Source organism: Acipenser ruthenus, chromosome 7, assembly GCF_902713425.1.
Source record: "Acipenser ruthenus chromosome 7, fAciRut3.2 maternal haplotype, whole genome shotgun sequence".
In the NCBI taxonomy this organism is placed as follows: domain Eukaryota; kingdom Metazoa; phylum Chordata; class Actinopteri; order Acipenseriformes; family Acipenseridae; genus Acipenser; species Acipenser ruthenus.
In genome coordinates, this window is record NC_081195.1 from 34,036,344 (window position 1) to 34,051,713 (window position 15,370).

The 15,370-nt window shown below is 37.9% G+C and overlaps 1 protein-coding gene across 1 annotated transcript in view; it reads left to right on the forward strand.

The window, feature by feature from the left end:
• Positions 1-3,147: 3,147 nt before the first annotated feature.
• The window catches only part of LOC131737501 (FYVE, RhoGEF and PH domain-containing protein 4-like), a 138,982-nt gene continuing 126,759 nt past the window's right edge, over positions 3,148-15,370 (forward strand). The window contains exon 1 of the mRNA XM_059026809.1: positions 3,148-3,825. Coding sequence (XP_058882792.1) covers positions 3,720-3,825 — 106 coding nt within the window. The 5' untranslated portion in view covers positions 3,148-3,719. The remainder of the gene's footprint in view (positions 3,826-15,370) is intronic.

The following is a 15,370-nucleotide window of genomic DNA, read 5'->3' on the forward strand; positions in this document are numbered from 1 at the left end:
CAGTATTTTTAACATGACCAGTTGGCTGGACAGTTCTCATTTCCAGCCCTATGTAAACTGAAAATGGGACTGTCTGCAATTGACATTCCCAGGTTTTGGCGTACAGAGCAGCAGGTTGATAAAAATGTGCTTCCCTGTCCCAAGCCTGCCAGCTCAGTCCTCATAAAGCAGGAAATAAATAAAATCTGCCATTGTTCTCAAGTGATGGTTTTGAGTAGGGGGCTGAATTAGGATACATCTTAGATGGTAGATTGTACTGTAATCACCATCTTAAAATGTTAAGTAACATAAGATGAATGACTTTTAAGTTGCATGAATATTTTTTTTTACTTGATTAGCCATCCAATTGCTACTGATGTATTTTTTCTTAAATTCTAAGTGTAATACTGTATGTGGGAGTGTTAAGACAGGAAGGAATTGTATGCCTTTGAGATTCATTTTATTTAGAGCTGCATTCTCCATGGTGAAGCATTTGGGAAATGTCAGGTGGTCGAGAAAGCTTGACGCAGAATAACCCTATGTTGTCAAAGGAAGTCTTTCCGTTAAGGAGAACGTGTAAGAAAGATAGAGATGTTGGTTGCTTTCACTACACACTAGGAAAACAGACTGAGTGTCAGCAAAACGGCTGCCATTTGTGTGATACTTATTCTCAAGTGAATGGAACATTTCTTCCTGTTGTTTGTTAAGCTTTAACTCTGGCTGTTTGTACAAGAAAAGTTCCTGTTGGATGGAAACTGAGTCACCACCACTGCAGAAAAACAAAAAAAAGATAGATGGCAATATGCTGTACTGGGTTTTACATTTGTATTTCTTCTTAAATTTACAACAGTGTTATGCATACCTGTTTCCTGATTAAATAAATGGAAAATCATTTGACTGTTATTGGAATTCTTTCTTTGTCTGTGTGTCTTTGTTTCTTTCATAGAAGACTGAAAAAATGTATTGCTGCAGGGCAAAATATCAGAAACCCCTGCCAGGATCCCTGATGAGGAAACCCCTTTAAATGTATGCAATAAAGCAAAGATAAGTACACAAGAGGTCATTCCGCACTGCTTCAGATGTCATTTCATTGTGTTTTTAAATTGGTTCTGGGTTCGGTTGCTACAATTTTGTTTTGGCTTCAGTTTGAGATCCTCATTCCATTCAAATCATGTGACAAGGTGGCCTATCAGCTCTGTTGGTCCAACCTACTCTGTCTGCAGAAATGTAAAGTAGGTGGGGCTGGCATGGTTTGAATAGGCATATTGTCACATGGCTTGTATGGAATGAGAACGGTTGTTCAGTCCGGGCACTTAGGATGCCCCAGACAGGCTCAATGCCAGGTAAAGGCAGATTTAAAGAAAGTTTTAAATAACTCGATACTGCAGCAACAGAACCCAGAAATCTCTGCAATTTCACCCATTCCAAGTTTTACTACAAACTTGCTTAGCTCAGGTGTGTCTTATTAAACTCATAGTGAAACCAGGAATGGATCAAACTGACTCAATGCAATGATTGTCTTACTTATATCCCAAAATATCGACTCAAATGCAAAACATCCTGTTTATAGAGACGGCCTGCCCACAATACCAAAGCGCTGCTTGAAATTGCTTGACAGCCTCCAACAACACATTCTGAAATCTGGATTTTCCATTGAAGTCACCCATCCAAGTACTGACCAGGCCTAACCTTTCTTAGCTTCTAGAGCTATCCTGCGCATGCTCCAAGCTCACCTAGGTGTGGAACACACCACCTGTTCTGCAATATATATATATAACCAGTGAGACTCGACGACAATACCAGGAGTTTCTGTAATACAATCACACTTCAGCACAGGTAAGAAGCATTGCACACGAAACACCAAGGACCAACCAAAGTCTCTTATTAATGATATTCTCAGAACTTCAACATGAAATAAACAAAACGTTTACTGAAGAAAGTAAAAAAAAAAAAAGAAATTGCCTTGGAAATTAAATACTGTACTAACAGAGAGACGCCACAAGGGGGAGCTAGAGCTTTGCAGCCACTGTGAGTGCAAACGAAAGTGCAGTTTCACATTTTATGAATGGCATATATAGCATACAAAGAACACCTTGTAAATAATGTGTCCCATTTTAAAGTGGCGTATCTGTTTAAAAGCAAAAACTATTGTGTATTGAGATCAGTTCTTATTTGTCACAATAAAACAAGGTCTAACCCAGGGATCTGATTCAAAGCAAGATGGTTATTAATTTAGTAACAGCAGTTTATCATTTATATGAATGTGGTAATAGCAGTTTGGCATTTTATGTCATTTTGACACAGTACAGTCCAGTTGAACTCGGAGAAGGGCATCCACATGAGCGAGATCTGAAGCAAATAGGAATGGATTTGTGAAAGAGTACGACTGACGCCAAACAGTTCCTAAAAGGCCTGAGTCTCACTACAACCGAGTGACACTTGACATGCATGAGTGCTGCATGCATTAAATATAATGGGTACTACAAAACACTGCAGCCTTAGCACTTGCAAGGGAAACTGCTACGTTTCACAAAACTTTGGAGAGTAACTTATAAACTCTTGGGCTGATGCAACCGTTTACAGTGTCATATCAGATGTAATTGAGTTGCAAAGTTGTGCTGTAGCAGTCAATACAGCTACAGGGATGGAAATACTGTAAGACTCCCATTGCATAGCAGTTTGATCCATTCCTGGTTTTAGTATGAGTCTAATAAGACACACCTGAGATGTTACCTATTGATGTGGCAAATTAAGATAGTACTAAAACCTGGAATGGGTGAAACGGCTATGCAATAGGGGTCTTATTACCATCCCTACTAGAACGGCACTCTCAGCTGCACTGCTCCACAATCACGTACATATTCATTCATGTTCAGCAAACAAAGAAAAAAAGGAGCCTCTTTTCAGGATATTCTTACAGACTCCAACATCTCTGCTATTTTTCTAGTCTTTTAAGCTAACAGCGATCTTAAATATGGGAGAGCCCTTTAAACACGACAATATTACAATCAACAGTTAGTTACAGCGCATTGAACTGAACTTCGGTTTAATTATTTGTCCCTATGTATTACCTTAAACTTATCTTAAAAAAGGGAACACAGAATGTCAAAAGCTAATGAAAAGGTGGGAACCGTAACAAGAAGCTGGCTTGGAGATGTCCAGGCAATGTTACCTTACCTGCGCCGCCAGGTAACATGAACAATACCAGGCAATTCGAAAGAGCCAATTAGATTGCAAGGGGGAGGGTCTTAGACATCCAAGGGGACTGCAGTCAAGATATGGCGGAGACGTTCGAGTGTGGAGGGCGATAAATGTCAATTCATGAATATTTATAGAATAAACAGAACACTGCATTGAGAAATAGCGCGGTGTCAGGGTGGCAGCTCGGTTGGTGCAATGCTACACGAGTAGAGAAAGCTGAAGTCATGCAGGAAGCTCGACCGATAAGATATGGAGTTGAAACCACAACAAAAAGCTGCTGTTTTTATTCTTACCTGTATGGGGAGAACCAGGCTATGTAATTCTGAAGAAACAAGCTCCATAAACAGCTCAGCAGAGTGCAGCAGGGGGAACTGAGATCTATGTTTCCCAAACAAGAGGGAGTTTAAATTAGTCGGAGGAAAAACAACATGAAGGGAGAACGCAACTGAGGAAAGCGATACCTGCTTGCAGCACAGAACGGCGGTGGATTTAACATTTAGCTGAGTGAGATTGGAAACGAAAAGCGAGTTTTTAAAAGTATGGATGACTTCAGAAGGGTTGCATTCAGAAGGAAGGGTAATACCTGGGCACAACATTCCCAAGATGTGCTGTCAGGGAGGGGACATTCGGAGGAGAGGGTGTTGGGTAAGTGTCCGCACATGTATGGTGGTCCTGGTAATAGCGACCCGTTCAGTAGGCTTGCGTCTTTTGTGGTAGGACCAGGTAATAATAATAGTACATGTATTTTGTATAGCGCCTTTCATTGTTATTTATTTCTTAGCAGACGCTTTTATCCAGGGTGACTTACAATTGTTAGAAGATATCACGTTATTTTTACATACAATTACCCATTTACACAGTTAGGCTTTTTGGAGCAATCTAGGTAAAGTACTTTGCTCAAGGGTACAGTACCACCTGCGATTGAACCCACGACCCTCCGGTCAAGAGTCCAGAGCCCTAACCACTACTCCACATTACAGTTATCTCAAAGCACTTTACAGGTAAGATAAAAACAATTAATACATATTAAAAAACAATAGACTGGTCTTTAGACCAGATTTAAAAGCCTCAATAGCCTCAAAATCCTGCAAATGTGTCGGCAAATCATTCCAGTGGCGAGGGGCCACATACAAAAAGGCAGGGTCGCCCATCGTGCGCAGCCGTGTCCTAGATACAGTTAGTTTGGCACTACTGGCAGATCGCAAATTGCGCTGGGTCACATAGTGACAAAGCATATCCTTCAAGTAAGTTAGACCCACCATGTAAAGACTTTGAAGGTAAACAGCAAACTCTTGTAATCAGTTCTGTATTTAACCGGTAACCAGTGAAGAGATGCTAAGATTGGTGATATATGGCTGTGCTTTCTTGTTTTTGATAGCACCCGTGCAGCACTATTGTGTACATATTGCAGCCTTTGAATAGATGTTTTAGAAACTCCAACAAGCAAAGAATTACTATAGTCCAATCTAGATGAGATGAAGGCGTGTATTATCTGCTCTGCATCAGGCAATGATAAGGATGACCTCAGGCGAGCAATGTTTCACAAATGTAAAAAGATAACTTTGCAAGTATTCTTGATGTGAGCCTCAAGACAGTGTTGTGTCAAACCTCACACTTAAGTGTGTCACTTCAGGGATTAGCCTGATCTCACGTCCATCAATTAACAACCTGAAATGATCAACTGTACTAACCTGGGGAGAGTACACCCTAACATGACCTCTGTCTTGCTACAATTTAATTGCACGAAATGTTTCTGCCTCCAAATTTTTATATCAGTCAAACAATTATTAAGCACAGAAACAGCCAAACAAACATCAAGTTGAGTTTGGAGATATATTTGCGTGTCATCGGCATAGCAATGATATTGAATTCCATAACGACTGATTATATGACTAAGAGGGAACATAGAACAATAGAACCGGTCCCAGAATAGAAACCTGGGGAGCACCAGACGTAACCTGATATCGGAGTTATAACCAGCGAAGGTGACAAACTGTTTTCGATCGGACAGTTAGGAATGAAACCACTTAAGTACAGTACCAGAAAGCCCAAATATGCCCTTTAAACCAGGGGTTCCCAAAGGTGGGCCGCGACACAGTCCCGGGTGTGCCGTGGGAGCAATTACAATAAGTTTTGCAAAGTATAAAGAACAAAAAAGGCAGCTACAGGAGTCTGAATGCATTTGTACCGTGGGCTCAGTTTTGAGGAGCTGGAATTGGTTTTTCTTTAGTAGAAACGTTTTCATGCTAACTTTTGTACTTGATAACATTCATTTAAAAATTAAATTGATGCATATGATGAATACGTTTTTTTGTGACTAATTAGCTGTTAACATTTAAAATATTAAGAACTTTGACATATGTTTCAATAGTAACTAAATCATGTTATTAAAAACTCAAATCTTGTTACATAGAGGTGATTGATTTATTAAAATGTTTGGATATGCTGTTATTTTTATGCTGTTATTTTTTATTACTTACTGGCTCGTTCACAGTGGTCTTAAAATAACGCTAGAATATGTTTTGTTGGATAATAATAATAATAATAATAATAATAATAATTAATAATAATAATAAAAAACGTTTTCTGACTGATTCAAATTTCGCCGCAAATGGATTTAAATTAAAATTAAATAAATGCAAGTTGTATTTAGTTGCACAGAGTAGTGGCGAAAAAAGTATCTCATGCAAGGCTCTCGTTTCCCTCTATTGTGCGCATTCGTCTTTTTTTGTGCATGACAGTTCAGCGTGAGAGGTAACGGTTCGACGTTTTAGTTAGTGTGTTAATTCCTGTTATGGTATTCATGAATGGGAATAATAAGAGACTTCTTATTCTTCTTTCTTGGTTTGATGACCAAGAAAAATAACTGCATTTTTAAAATGTTCAATTTATACAAAGTTGCCTAATTTTAAAGGTTTGTCATACACACCAGCAGAAACAAAGCATACACCCATGTTGATTTTTGAAGACAGTATAATGTTCATATTTCATATTTTCAGGAAGCAAGGCTGTTGAGTTGTTTGAATTTTCACTTTCCTAAATCAATAAATCATAGTAAGTACTGCTGTAGCTGTTTCTTAATGAACATACAAGTAATTCACATATACAACAATGTGGAATTCTGTACTTGACTGTGGTAACACTCTGCAGAACTTCCAAAGGCCATGCAACATTGTTTTGTCTTTTCACGTGGCAGGCAATGGCTGACATGCCTGTACTGGTAACCTAAAAATATTAATTTTTGGTGAAGTTTATAATAGGAAGCAATGGCTGCCAGAAATGTTAAATAGTAAAAAATCAACTTCAATCCAGGGTAGACTTAAAAGTCTTCAAATTACCTGGTTATTTATTTATTTTGTTATATCTTTGTTAAAATTGCACAATTACATACAAATGTTGCAATTAGCAGATTGGAGATAAAGAGCTGATGGGTGTTTTTTTTTCTGTGATTCCGATTCTCCAGCTTATCTCTGGGACTTATTTGTATTTCAAAACCATATGAACCATTTTTTTGTGTCTGAATGATCAGCATTCAGGTATTTGTGCTGTGTGTCGGTGCAGTGTGGTTTTTAGTATTTCGCTCAGGTCTGATTTACAATGCTGCAAGGATGGAAATAAGGCAAGGATGCATAGTAGTTTCACCCTTTCCAGGTTAATAGGAGCTTGATTAGCCACAGTGTATAGGTAACAAGCTCAGGTGTGTGTTATTAAGCTCATAGTGAAACCAGGAATGGATTGCTGTGCAATGGGAGCCTTATTTCCAACCCTTTAGAGTTAAAAGGAGATGTGCTAGAAGTTTGTGTGTGTAAAGTATTTGAAACACACCCCAAACCAATTTAAATACTTGTCAATACTCATTTCTATCCCTGCTGATGTTCTTGGAATGGCCTCCATGTTCGTAAATGTTCTTAATGCCTTAAATGTTCGTAAATGTTCTTAAATCTTTCTTAATGTATAATATTGATAATTAAAACAATCTTTGACAGGGGTGTGCCAAATGGAAGCATAATCTGACGCTTGTGATCTGTCATTCTGAAGCTTGTGGATCATGTGTGCTGTCAAAATAAACTAGCTGCAAAGTAAGACAGAGGGTGTGTTGTTTGTTTGTTGAAATGCTTGCAAGGAAGGCAATTTCAATTGAAGTAAAACGGAATGATAGACTAGCCAATATCTGATTTGGGGCCAAATATAATCAGAGTCTCAGCTCCAATCCAATCTCTAAATACGGCTGTGAATATTTGTATTGATTTATTGCTTGAGAAATAAAGTGTATGCACTGACTGACTAACAGAATTGAGAATGCCTTGGTCTGCAAAGGGTCACATTTATGTCTATACTGATAAGTATAATATATACATGTTTTTTGGAAGAGTACCAGGTTTAAGGACACACCTTAGTTGAGTTATAGTTGGGTTTACTGATTTTTCACTTTATAAAGGGCACATTTCAGTATTGATCTGTATTTAATTCACCTGTGCTACACTTTAGTCACATGTTTTTATAGGCCAAATTGGTTAATTAACGTGAATCTGTTACAGCTGCACCAGTTCACTGCAGCTTCAATTTAACAGGTGAGTATACTCGATTACAACTAAATATTTTTGTTTAATTGTATTAGGTGTGTAATCGCTTCACTTAGTAGATTCATCTGACACTCTGCATTCAACTCTGTGCTGTGCCTCAAACAATGGCAGGCACACAATGAAACTTGCAGGAAATGTAGATAAGGGTCTAGGCTATAATCTATCAAACACTGACAAAAAACCAACGTATGCGGTTTGACCTGGGTGAGGTCAAAGGTCACAGATTTACACAACTTGATCTTGTATTTCACATCAATTTTGATCTAATGAATAGATAGTCCTATTTGAGAGGTTTAAGACGACACCAACACCAGCTTTCTATGTTAATCATGGAGGAAGTTATGACCATGTAAAGGCAGGGTGGGTGTCCAAATCAGGTCAAGCTTTGATGACCTATCTCATGAATGGGATGTCACGCATGCCTAAAATGTACACTGTAACCACTTCCCCCAAAGGCAAACATGCATGGCCATTTCTATCCAAATCAAAGGAAGTTCGAGGGTTTTTGGTGATTGATTTCATAAGGAGTGACCCTACGCTGTAAAAGGATTATTCACGGTATTTACTTTTTTCTCCATAATGAATTCTCAACAGTCAAGCCACATACTTTTCAATAATGTGAGTGAGAAAATATGTACTCTGTGTTTGGCACAGGTTACGAATGAGTAGGTGTGAGAGACTAATGGATATTCTCAGAGCAGACACTGAGAAAATGAAAGCTTGTTTCATAATCTTTTTATATGTCAAAGGATCAGCTTTGAGAGCATATTGCTACGCAGAGGAAAGTACCCGGATTGGCCCGCTGAAGAGAGCACAGGCTCAAAGCAGAACCTCTTTCCTGATCCCTATCTTTCATTTTACAGCTTTACAGAGTTGCTTTCAGGATTAGTTTGACTGATTCATTTATTATCAGCTTGTATTTTTTTCCTGTAGTACGATTCTGGTAGATTAGACTTGTACCTGTAGTTTTTCTTTATCCCAATTGGAATAAACATTTCACTGATGTAAAAGCATAATGCAGTATATCTACATTGCCCCTATGTCCTTCTTGCACTGCAGCTTGCACTGCTTTGTACTGTGATTCATCAGAAACTACCTTGTTCGCTACCTTGTCTTCACTTAAGGTACTTTGAGTTGAATTCATGCAGTTCCTCCTTCTTTCAAGACAAGGAAAAACGCTCTTCCATGAAAATGGTGCATTTGTTCCACTGATAAATCACCAATGTCAGACTTCTGGCAAGCCCAAAATTGTTGAGGTAATGGGTCCATACTTCCTAATACACAACAGTTTGGTCATCAAAAAGTCTTGACAAATGTTACATTTTCATGGAATGGCTTAAGAAATTAAGCAGTATTTTTCAGGATGGATGTTTAAGGTAAAAAGCTTTGTAAAATGTATTTAAAACTACACAGGGCATTATGTCTTTAGATCTAGTACTTCCTATGTTTCCTAGTTACAGAAATAACTGCTAGTTGCTGATGTAGATCATCAATAAACTCTTAAACCCAAGGAAGTTAAAAAGAACAGCACTTCGAATGAACTGGATATCGTACCCTTTCTGTTTTAGTAATAACAGTACATCTGGAGGTGTGGACAATACAGTAGTGAATTGAGCTAGTTCATGATGGAAAACTACTGACTTCATTCAAACAGACTAATTATGCATAAGTCACCACTAAATAGAAATAGAAGATGGCAATGTGCAGTCAAATATCACATTCAAATGAGTTGTGGACTAATCTGATGTTTTGCTTGCATCCACGATGCAACAAACCAATCCCCATGTGTTTTTTGATTTCTTTTTAAATCCGCTTCAACACCTCAGAACTCAATTGCACTGAAACTAAACCTTGATTGAGACTGGACACAAGGGGAAAAAAACATTTAAAACAATGCACGGGACTGGCTATTGACGGTAATCAAACCGTTAAGTGCATCGATGGATTGATGCATGACTCCAGCCTCGTTGTTTCTATTATGCTGTAGTCTGTAGCAAATGCTTGATCCTTTTTAAATAGACACGAATTTCATGCTACAGTAAGCTTTAAAATGCTTAATGTTGTATGTATCCATGAACAGCAACTTTCCTTTTTTTTTCTTGAACGGATTCCAAACAGTGAGCCGCTGTGTGGTCCAGTGGTTAAAGTCCGGGGCTTATAACCAGAAGGTCACCGGTTCAAATCCCACCTCTGCCACTGACGGTCACCTGTTCAAATCCCACTCGCTGTGTGACCCTGAGCAAGTCACTTAACCTCCTTGTGCTCCATCCTGCGGATGAGATGTTAAATCAATGTCCTGTTGTAAGTGACTGTGTATACAATGCACAGTTCACAGCCTACCTCTGTAAAGTGCTTTGTGATGGTGGTCCACTATGAAAGGTGCTATATAAAGATATTATATTATTATCCACAAGCTGTAATAAATGTACAAATAAATCTGTTTTCTGTTAACTGTGGGGTAAGCAGTCAAGCATGTATTTCTGCAGAACTGTGCTGTCTCTCTCTCTCTCTCTCTCTCTCTCTCTCTCTGTCTCGTAGGCCTGTGTTTTTTATAGTTTGTGACAACAGGGCTTTGTTGAGATATGTGCAACACACTCCTCTCCCTTCTCCAAAGACAATACTGTTGCAGTTCGGCATATCTTGGTTCAAATTCAGAACACTCAGTGAGACACACACACACACACACACACACACATCTTCTTGTATAAGAGATGCCATCTCATGCAGTCTGGGCGAGAGGAAGGTTCTGGCTGCTCAAACTGTGCGAAATCTCTTATGCATTACAGAAATAACAGATTTCATTTTGAGGTGTTTTAATTAGTAAATTTGTTTAATTATTATCTTTTCGGAAAATATTGTTTTTGCTTCTTCTTATTTTTAACTGTATAGTAATAATGAGAAAGATACCTATGGAGTGAAATGAAACCTTGTACCCAACCAAAATAAATAATAAACGGGAGAAACAATCAATAACATGCATTTTTAAAAATGTATTTTATTTTATTTTAGGCATCAGTCAAAACAGTGTTACATGAAATTATGCTTTTATTTATTTGTGCCATATACTGATTTATAAATTTGGTTTGATACAAATATGTTTTAGGGAAGTTAAAAAAAACTAATCTATTATAGTTCGTTACTTATTACTTTGACCTTCCCTGTTGAAGTGCTTTCTGATTTCCATGTTATGCATTAGCTGTAAATGTAACTAAGTTATTTTTATTCACTTAAATGAAATCCATTACCACATTTCAGTGACCTGTCTCAAAAATTAAACATTAGTTACAAGTTACTGAAAAATGTAATCAGATTACAATAGTGCATGACCTGTCATAGAAAATGTTACCTCTAAATATATTAATATTAATGAACTTTTTAATTTGGATTTATCCTGAATATTCATTTTTGTCTCATAGTGTCACCTTCCCAGCAAGTTCTGGTTTGTCTTCAATATTCTGAAGACATCAGTATCAATCTCCCTTGTTATCTGAGTCTTCTGTCATCAGTTCTAATGGTGTGACCTTTTTTTTTTTTTTTTTTTACTGCTAATTATCTTAGAAAAGATTGACTGACAAAAATAGCATATTTTCTCATTAGAAGGAAAATGCAATTTCCCTGCCTTTCTATATTTTATTCAACAAGTTAGACCTTATGAAGATAATCTGTCAGAAAGCAGACTGTATCATTCAGTGCTGTTAATTGTAAGTCCACACACATTCATTGTTTGGTATGGCTGGTTGTCTAGAACAGAGAAGGCAAACCACTAACAGAAAGAAAAACTGCACTGCAGTGAAAGCACATGTGTAAGGCATTATATTGCCTGAACGTATCAATGGCTTTTTCTCACTACTGCAATGACATATATTGTTTTATGTTCATTTATATATATATATATATATATATATATATATATATATATATATATATATATATATATATATATATATATATATATATACACTGTAGGTGTGTGTGTGTGTGTGTGTGTGTGTGTGTGTGTGTGTGTGTATATATATATATATATATATATATATATAATCTCGAGAATATCCTGGGAGACTTCTGGGCATCTCTGGGGACCCTCAGAGGTCCCCGTACCCCAGTATGAGAACCACTGGCCTAAAACTCCCATTATTGGATCTCAGCAAGAAGGATAATCAGTTTAAATAAAAACTCCTGAAGACGTCAGCTGAAGCTGTTCAGAATAAACCTTAGCTGGATTTGTGGGGCATTTTACAGCACCAGGGAAACCCCCTGGGTTGCATCAATCATTTATTTGTAGGTGTAATGCTGGAATAACCATGGATAGCTCTTTGATGCAACCCTAATATTAATGGTGACTGAAATAAATTCACACTGCCGATAGATCTCCACCCACCCTCCCCTGGTCTTCTTTGTAATATATGATCCTTTATATTCACAAAGGCTGTGGTTTATTTTCAGTTACAGAACCACAGAATCCAGTACATTCCTATAGTATTAATTGTAGCTCATACCACATTCTCTACAGCAAACTGCAGGCTCCCATCCAGCTTTCATTCTTAATCCACAGGAGATAAACAACTCCTAGGATAATTAAATAGTCATCTTTTTTTAATTGCTGTCACAATTTGCCTTTTAAACTAAATATGAGAGTGCTGATCATGTGTAATTCAAGCTGAAAGCAACGGCAGGATTTCAAGTATTCTCGTATTCAAATGGACGCTATCCGGTAAGACTGGACAGTTTATATGTTGTTTCTGTTGTAGTGGTACAGCAGCATATACAGCAAACAGAACACTGCAGTTTCTACGTTTGCAGCTTTTTTGATGTTTAATAAAAAGTTGTTGTGAAGTATAGTGGTCAGCACGAAAAGCCAATAAATATATTTAAGGTCCTTTACTGGCAGTTAATGACCTACAGAGGTAGTTGGGCCCAATGCCCTTTAACACTATTAATAACCATATTGTTTCAGTATTAGATCAAAACGAATCTTTATTTTTTAGTTTTTTTTCCTATAAAAGAACATCTATACTGTGTAATTGTCCATGTTTTAAAATTGAAAATTTGCTGCTTAAAATGGAAGTTTATAATGGAGTTTTATTCCATTACTGATTGCCAGAAATGCTTACTTGGCCACATTGTTGACAATTTCCTGATAAAATCAACTCAACAGGGATGTATTTGTAGGTATAACTTTATTGACGGTAATTCACATGAAGGGAAATTAGCTTCAGGTTGTTGCTGCTGAGGCATAAGGATCAATCTCCAAGATAATAATACACCTGAGTGGTAGACTCCCTTGTTTACTCTTTGTCAGTGAGTAGTTGCTCAGGCTTGTCTATCGATAATACCGTGTCCCAGTAGGAGTTGCTGCAATACAGTCAGTGTTTGTTTTATTGATTTCATATTTAACTGTTTCACTCCTGGTTCCCGGACTTTCAGGCTACCTTTAGAATGTTACAGAAAAAGTTAAGTAAGCTTCTGGAAAGCTCAGGTCACCCAAAAACCTCAAGTTGAGTGTGTGTGCGCGCACTTGTGCGTGCGAGTGCTTTTAAAAAGCTGACATGCATTTTTTTTGTTCTGCTTGAGGGATGAATATAGATGTGTATTGCCAAGCAGTTTCACCCATGCCAGGTTTCACTACGAGCTTGATTAGCCACAGTGTGTGTCTTATTAATCTCTTATTAAAACCAGGAATGGTTCAAACTGCTATGCAATGGGAGTCTTATTTCCATCCATGTTTTTATTCTATTCTATGCTTTTAGTTTTATAGCTAACTTTCTGACTAGCACTCTGAAATCTTAGGTAACATACCTCCTGAAATATTTTTTTAATTTGCTGAAAAAAATAAATATATATATATTGTAGATTAGCACTGTTCAATAGACAGATATAGTATTAGGGGCATGCTGACACTTGTGTTTGTAATTGCCTTTTAAGAAGTATTAAAAGAAGTATATGTGGCGTAAATTCAAACCTTGTAAAAGACCAGTATTTTTATATTCTGAATATCTGAAAGCTTGACGTCAACCTACCTTAGCTATTGAAGGATACAGTATGTCTGTTTGCCAAGTATTTGTTAAGAGATGCTGTTGTGCTGTATATGCTGGTCCCAGGAACTGCGTCAACCAGACAGTTCTGATCTATTTGTAACAGTATTCACTCGTACCTTTGTCTTAACACTTTTAACACTCTTTTTTAACACTCTTACATGTTTTTATGTCTAAGTCGTCTTCAGTTCTTTTTGCCTAGTAGTAGAGTTTTTTGCACTATTTGAGTCTGGCTCAATTTTTCATAGTGGCTGTTAGTATCAGAATTTCCACTCCAGTATTTGAATGCTCTAGGATGAACAAGTGGCATTCTGAGGATTTATAATATTGATTAAGTTCCACACTTGCTGTACATGAAACCTAAATAGAAGCTAGTTCCACAGCACGCTTCAACATCTCTGTTTTAACTTCTCATTTATTATTATTATTATTATTATTATTTATTTCTTAGCAGACGCCCTTATCCAGGGTGACTTACAATCGTAAGCAAATACATTTCAAGTATCACAGTACAAGTAATAATACAATTAAGAGCAAGATAAATACAATGACTTTGGTTCAAGCAAGTACAAGTGTGACAAAATACAATTCAGTAATACAGCAGATAACAGTGTCAGTGATAGTTACATCAGGATATGATTAAATACAAAATACTACAGATTAAACACTTTGCAGATTACAGTACTCTGAAGTGCAAGATTAAGTGCAGTAAAATAGGGGGCAGATAAGAGCAAGTAAAGCGCATTTAAGGAAGGGTGATAAGTGTCCCAGGCGAAAAACAGAGGAGTTCTACAGGTGCTGTCTGAAGAGGTGAGTCTTAAGGAGGCGCCGGAATGTGGTCAGGGACTGGGCAGTCCTGACATCTATGGGAAGGTCATTCCACCACTGTGGAGCGAGGGTGGAGAAGGAGCGGGCTCTGGAGGCAGGGGAGCGTAGAGGAGGTAGAGCCAGTCTTCTAGTGCAGGCGGAGCAGAGAGGTCGAGTGGGGGTGTAGGGAGAGATGAGGGTCTGGAGGTAGCTGGGTGCAGTCTGGTCAAGGCATCTGTAGGCTAGTACAAGAGTCTTGAACTGGATGCGAGCGGTGATCGGGAGCCAGTGGAGTGAACAGTTGTGTTACTGTCAATACACAATGGAAAGGCTTGGCCAACGTGTAGTCTAGTCCCACCTAGAAATCAGTGGATTGAAATCGGTGAACTCATGCTTTGTGGTGTTCTTGTTTCAGAGCTTTCATAGCAGTCATGTTATCACTTCAGGAAGCACATTTCCTGCTGTTGCTCCTGGCAAGATAATTCTACATGATGCCTGCTTCCTTTTGAATATTTGAAATGACTGAGATATATCAGTTGGTCTGAACATAGGATTTGTTGTCGCAGAAGAAAGCAGAAAATAAATAGTTCCCTAGACAGCTGTCTCCATTCTCCACACCCCTGTCCTGGAAACGTTCAGGCCAAGGGTCTTTCCTTGTGTATTAAACATCAGTGAGGGACTTGTTCTTGAAATGCTCATCTTATCAGTCAAACTTGAGCAGTACTGCAGGCTCAAGATCAATGTTGTGCTCTGTGCTCCTCCTTTAAC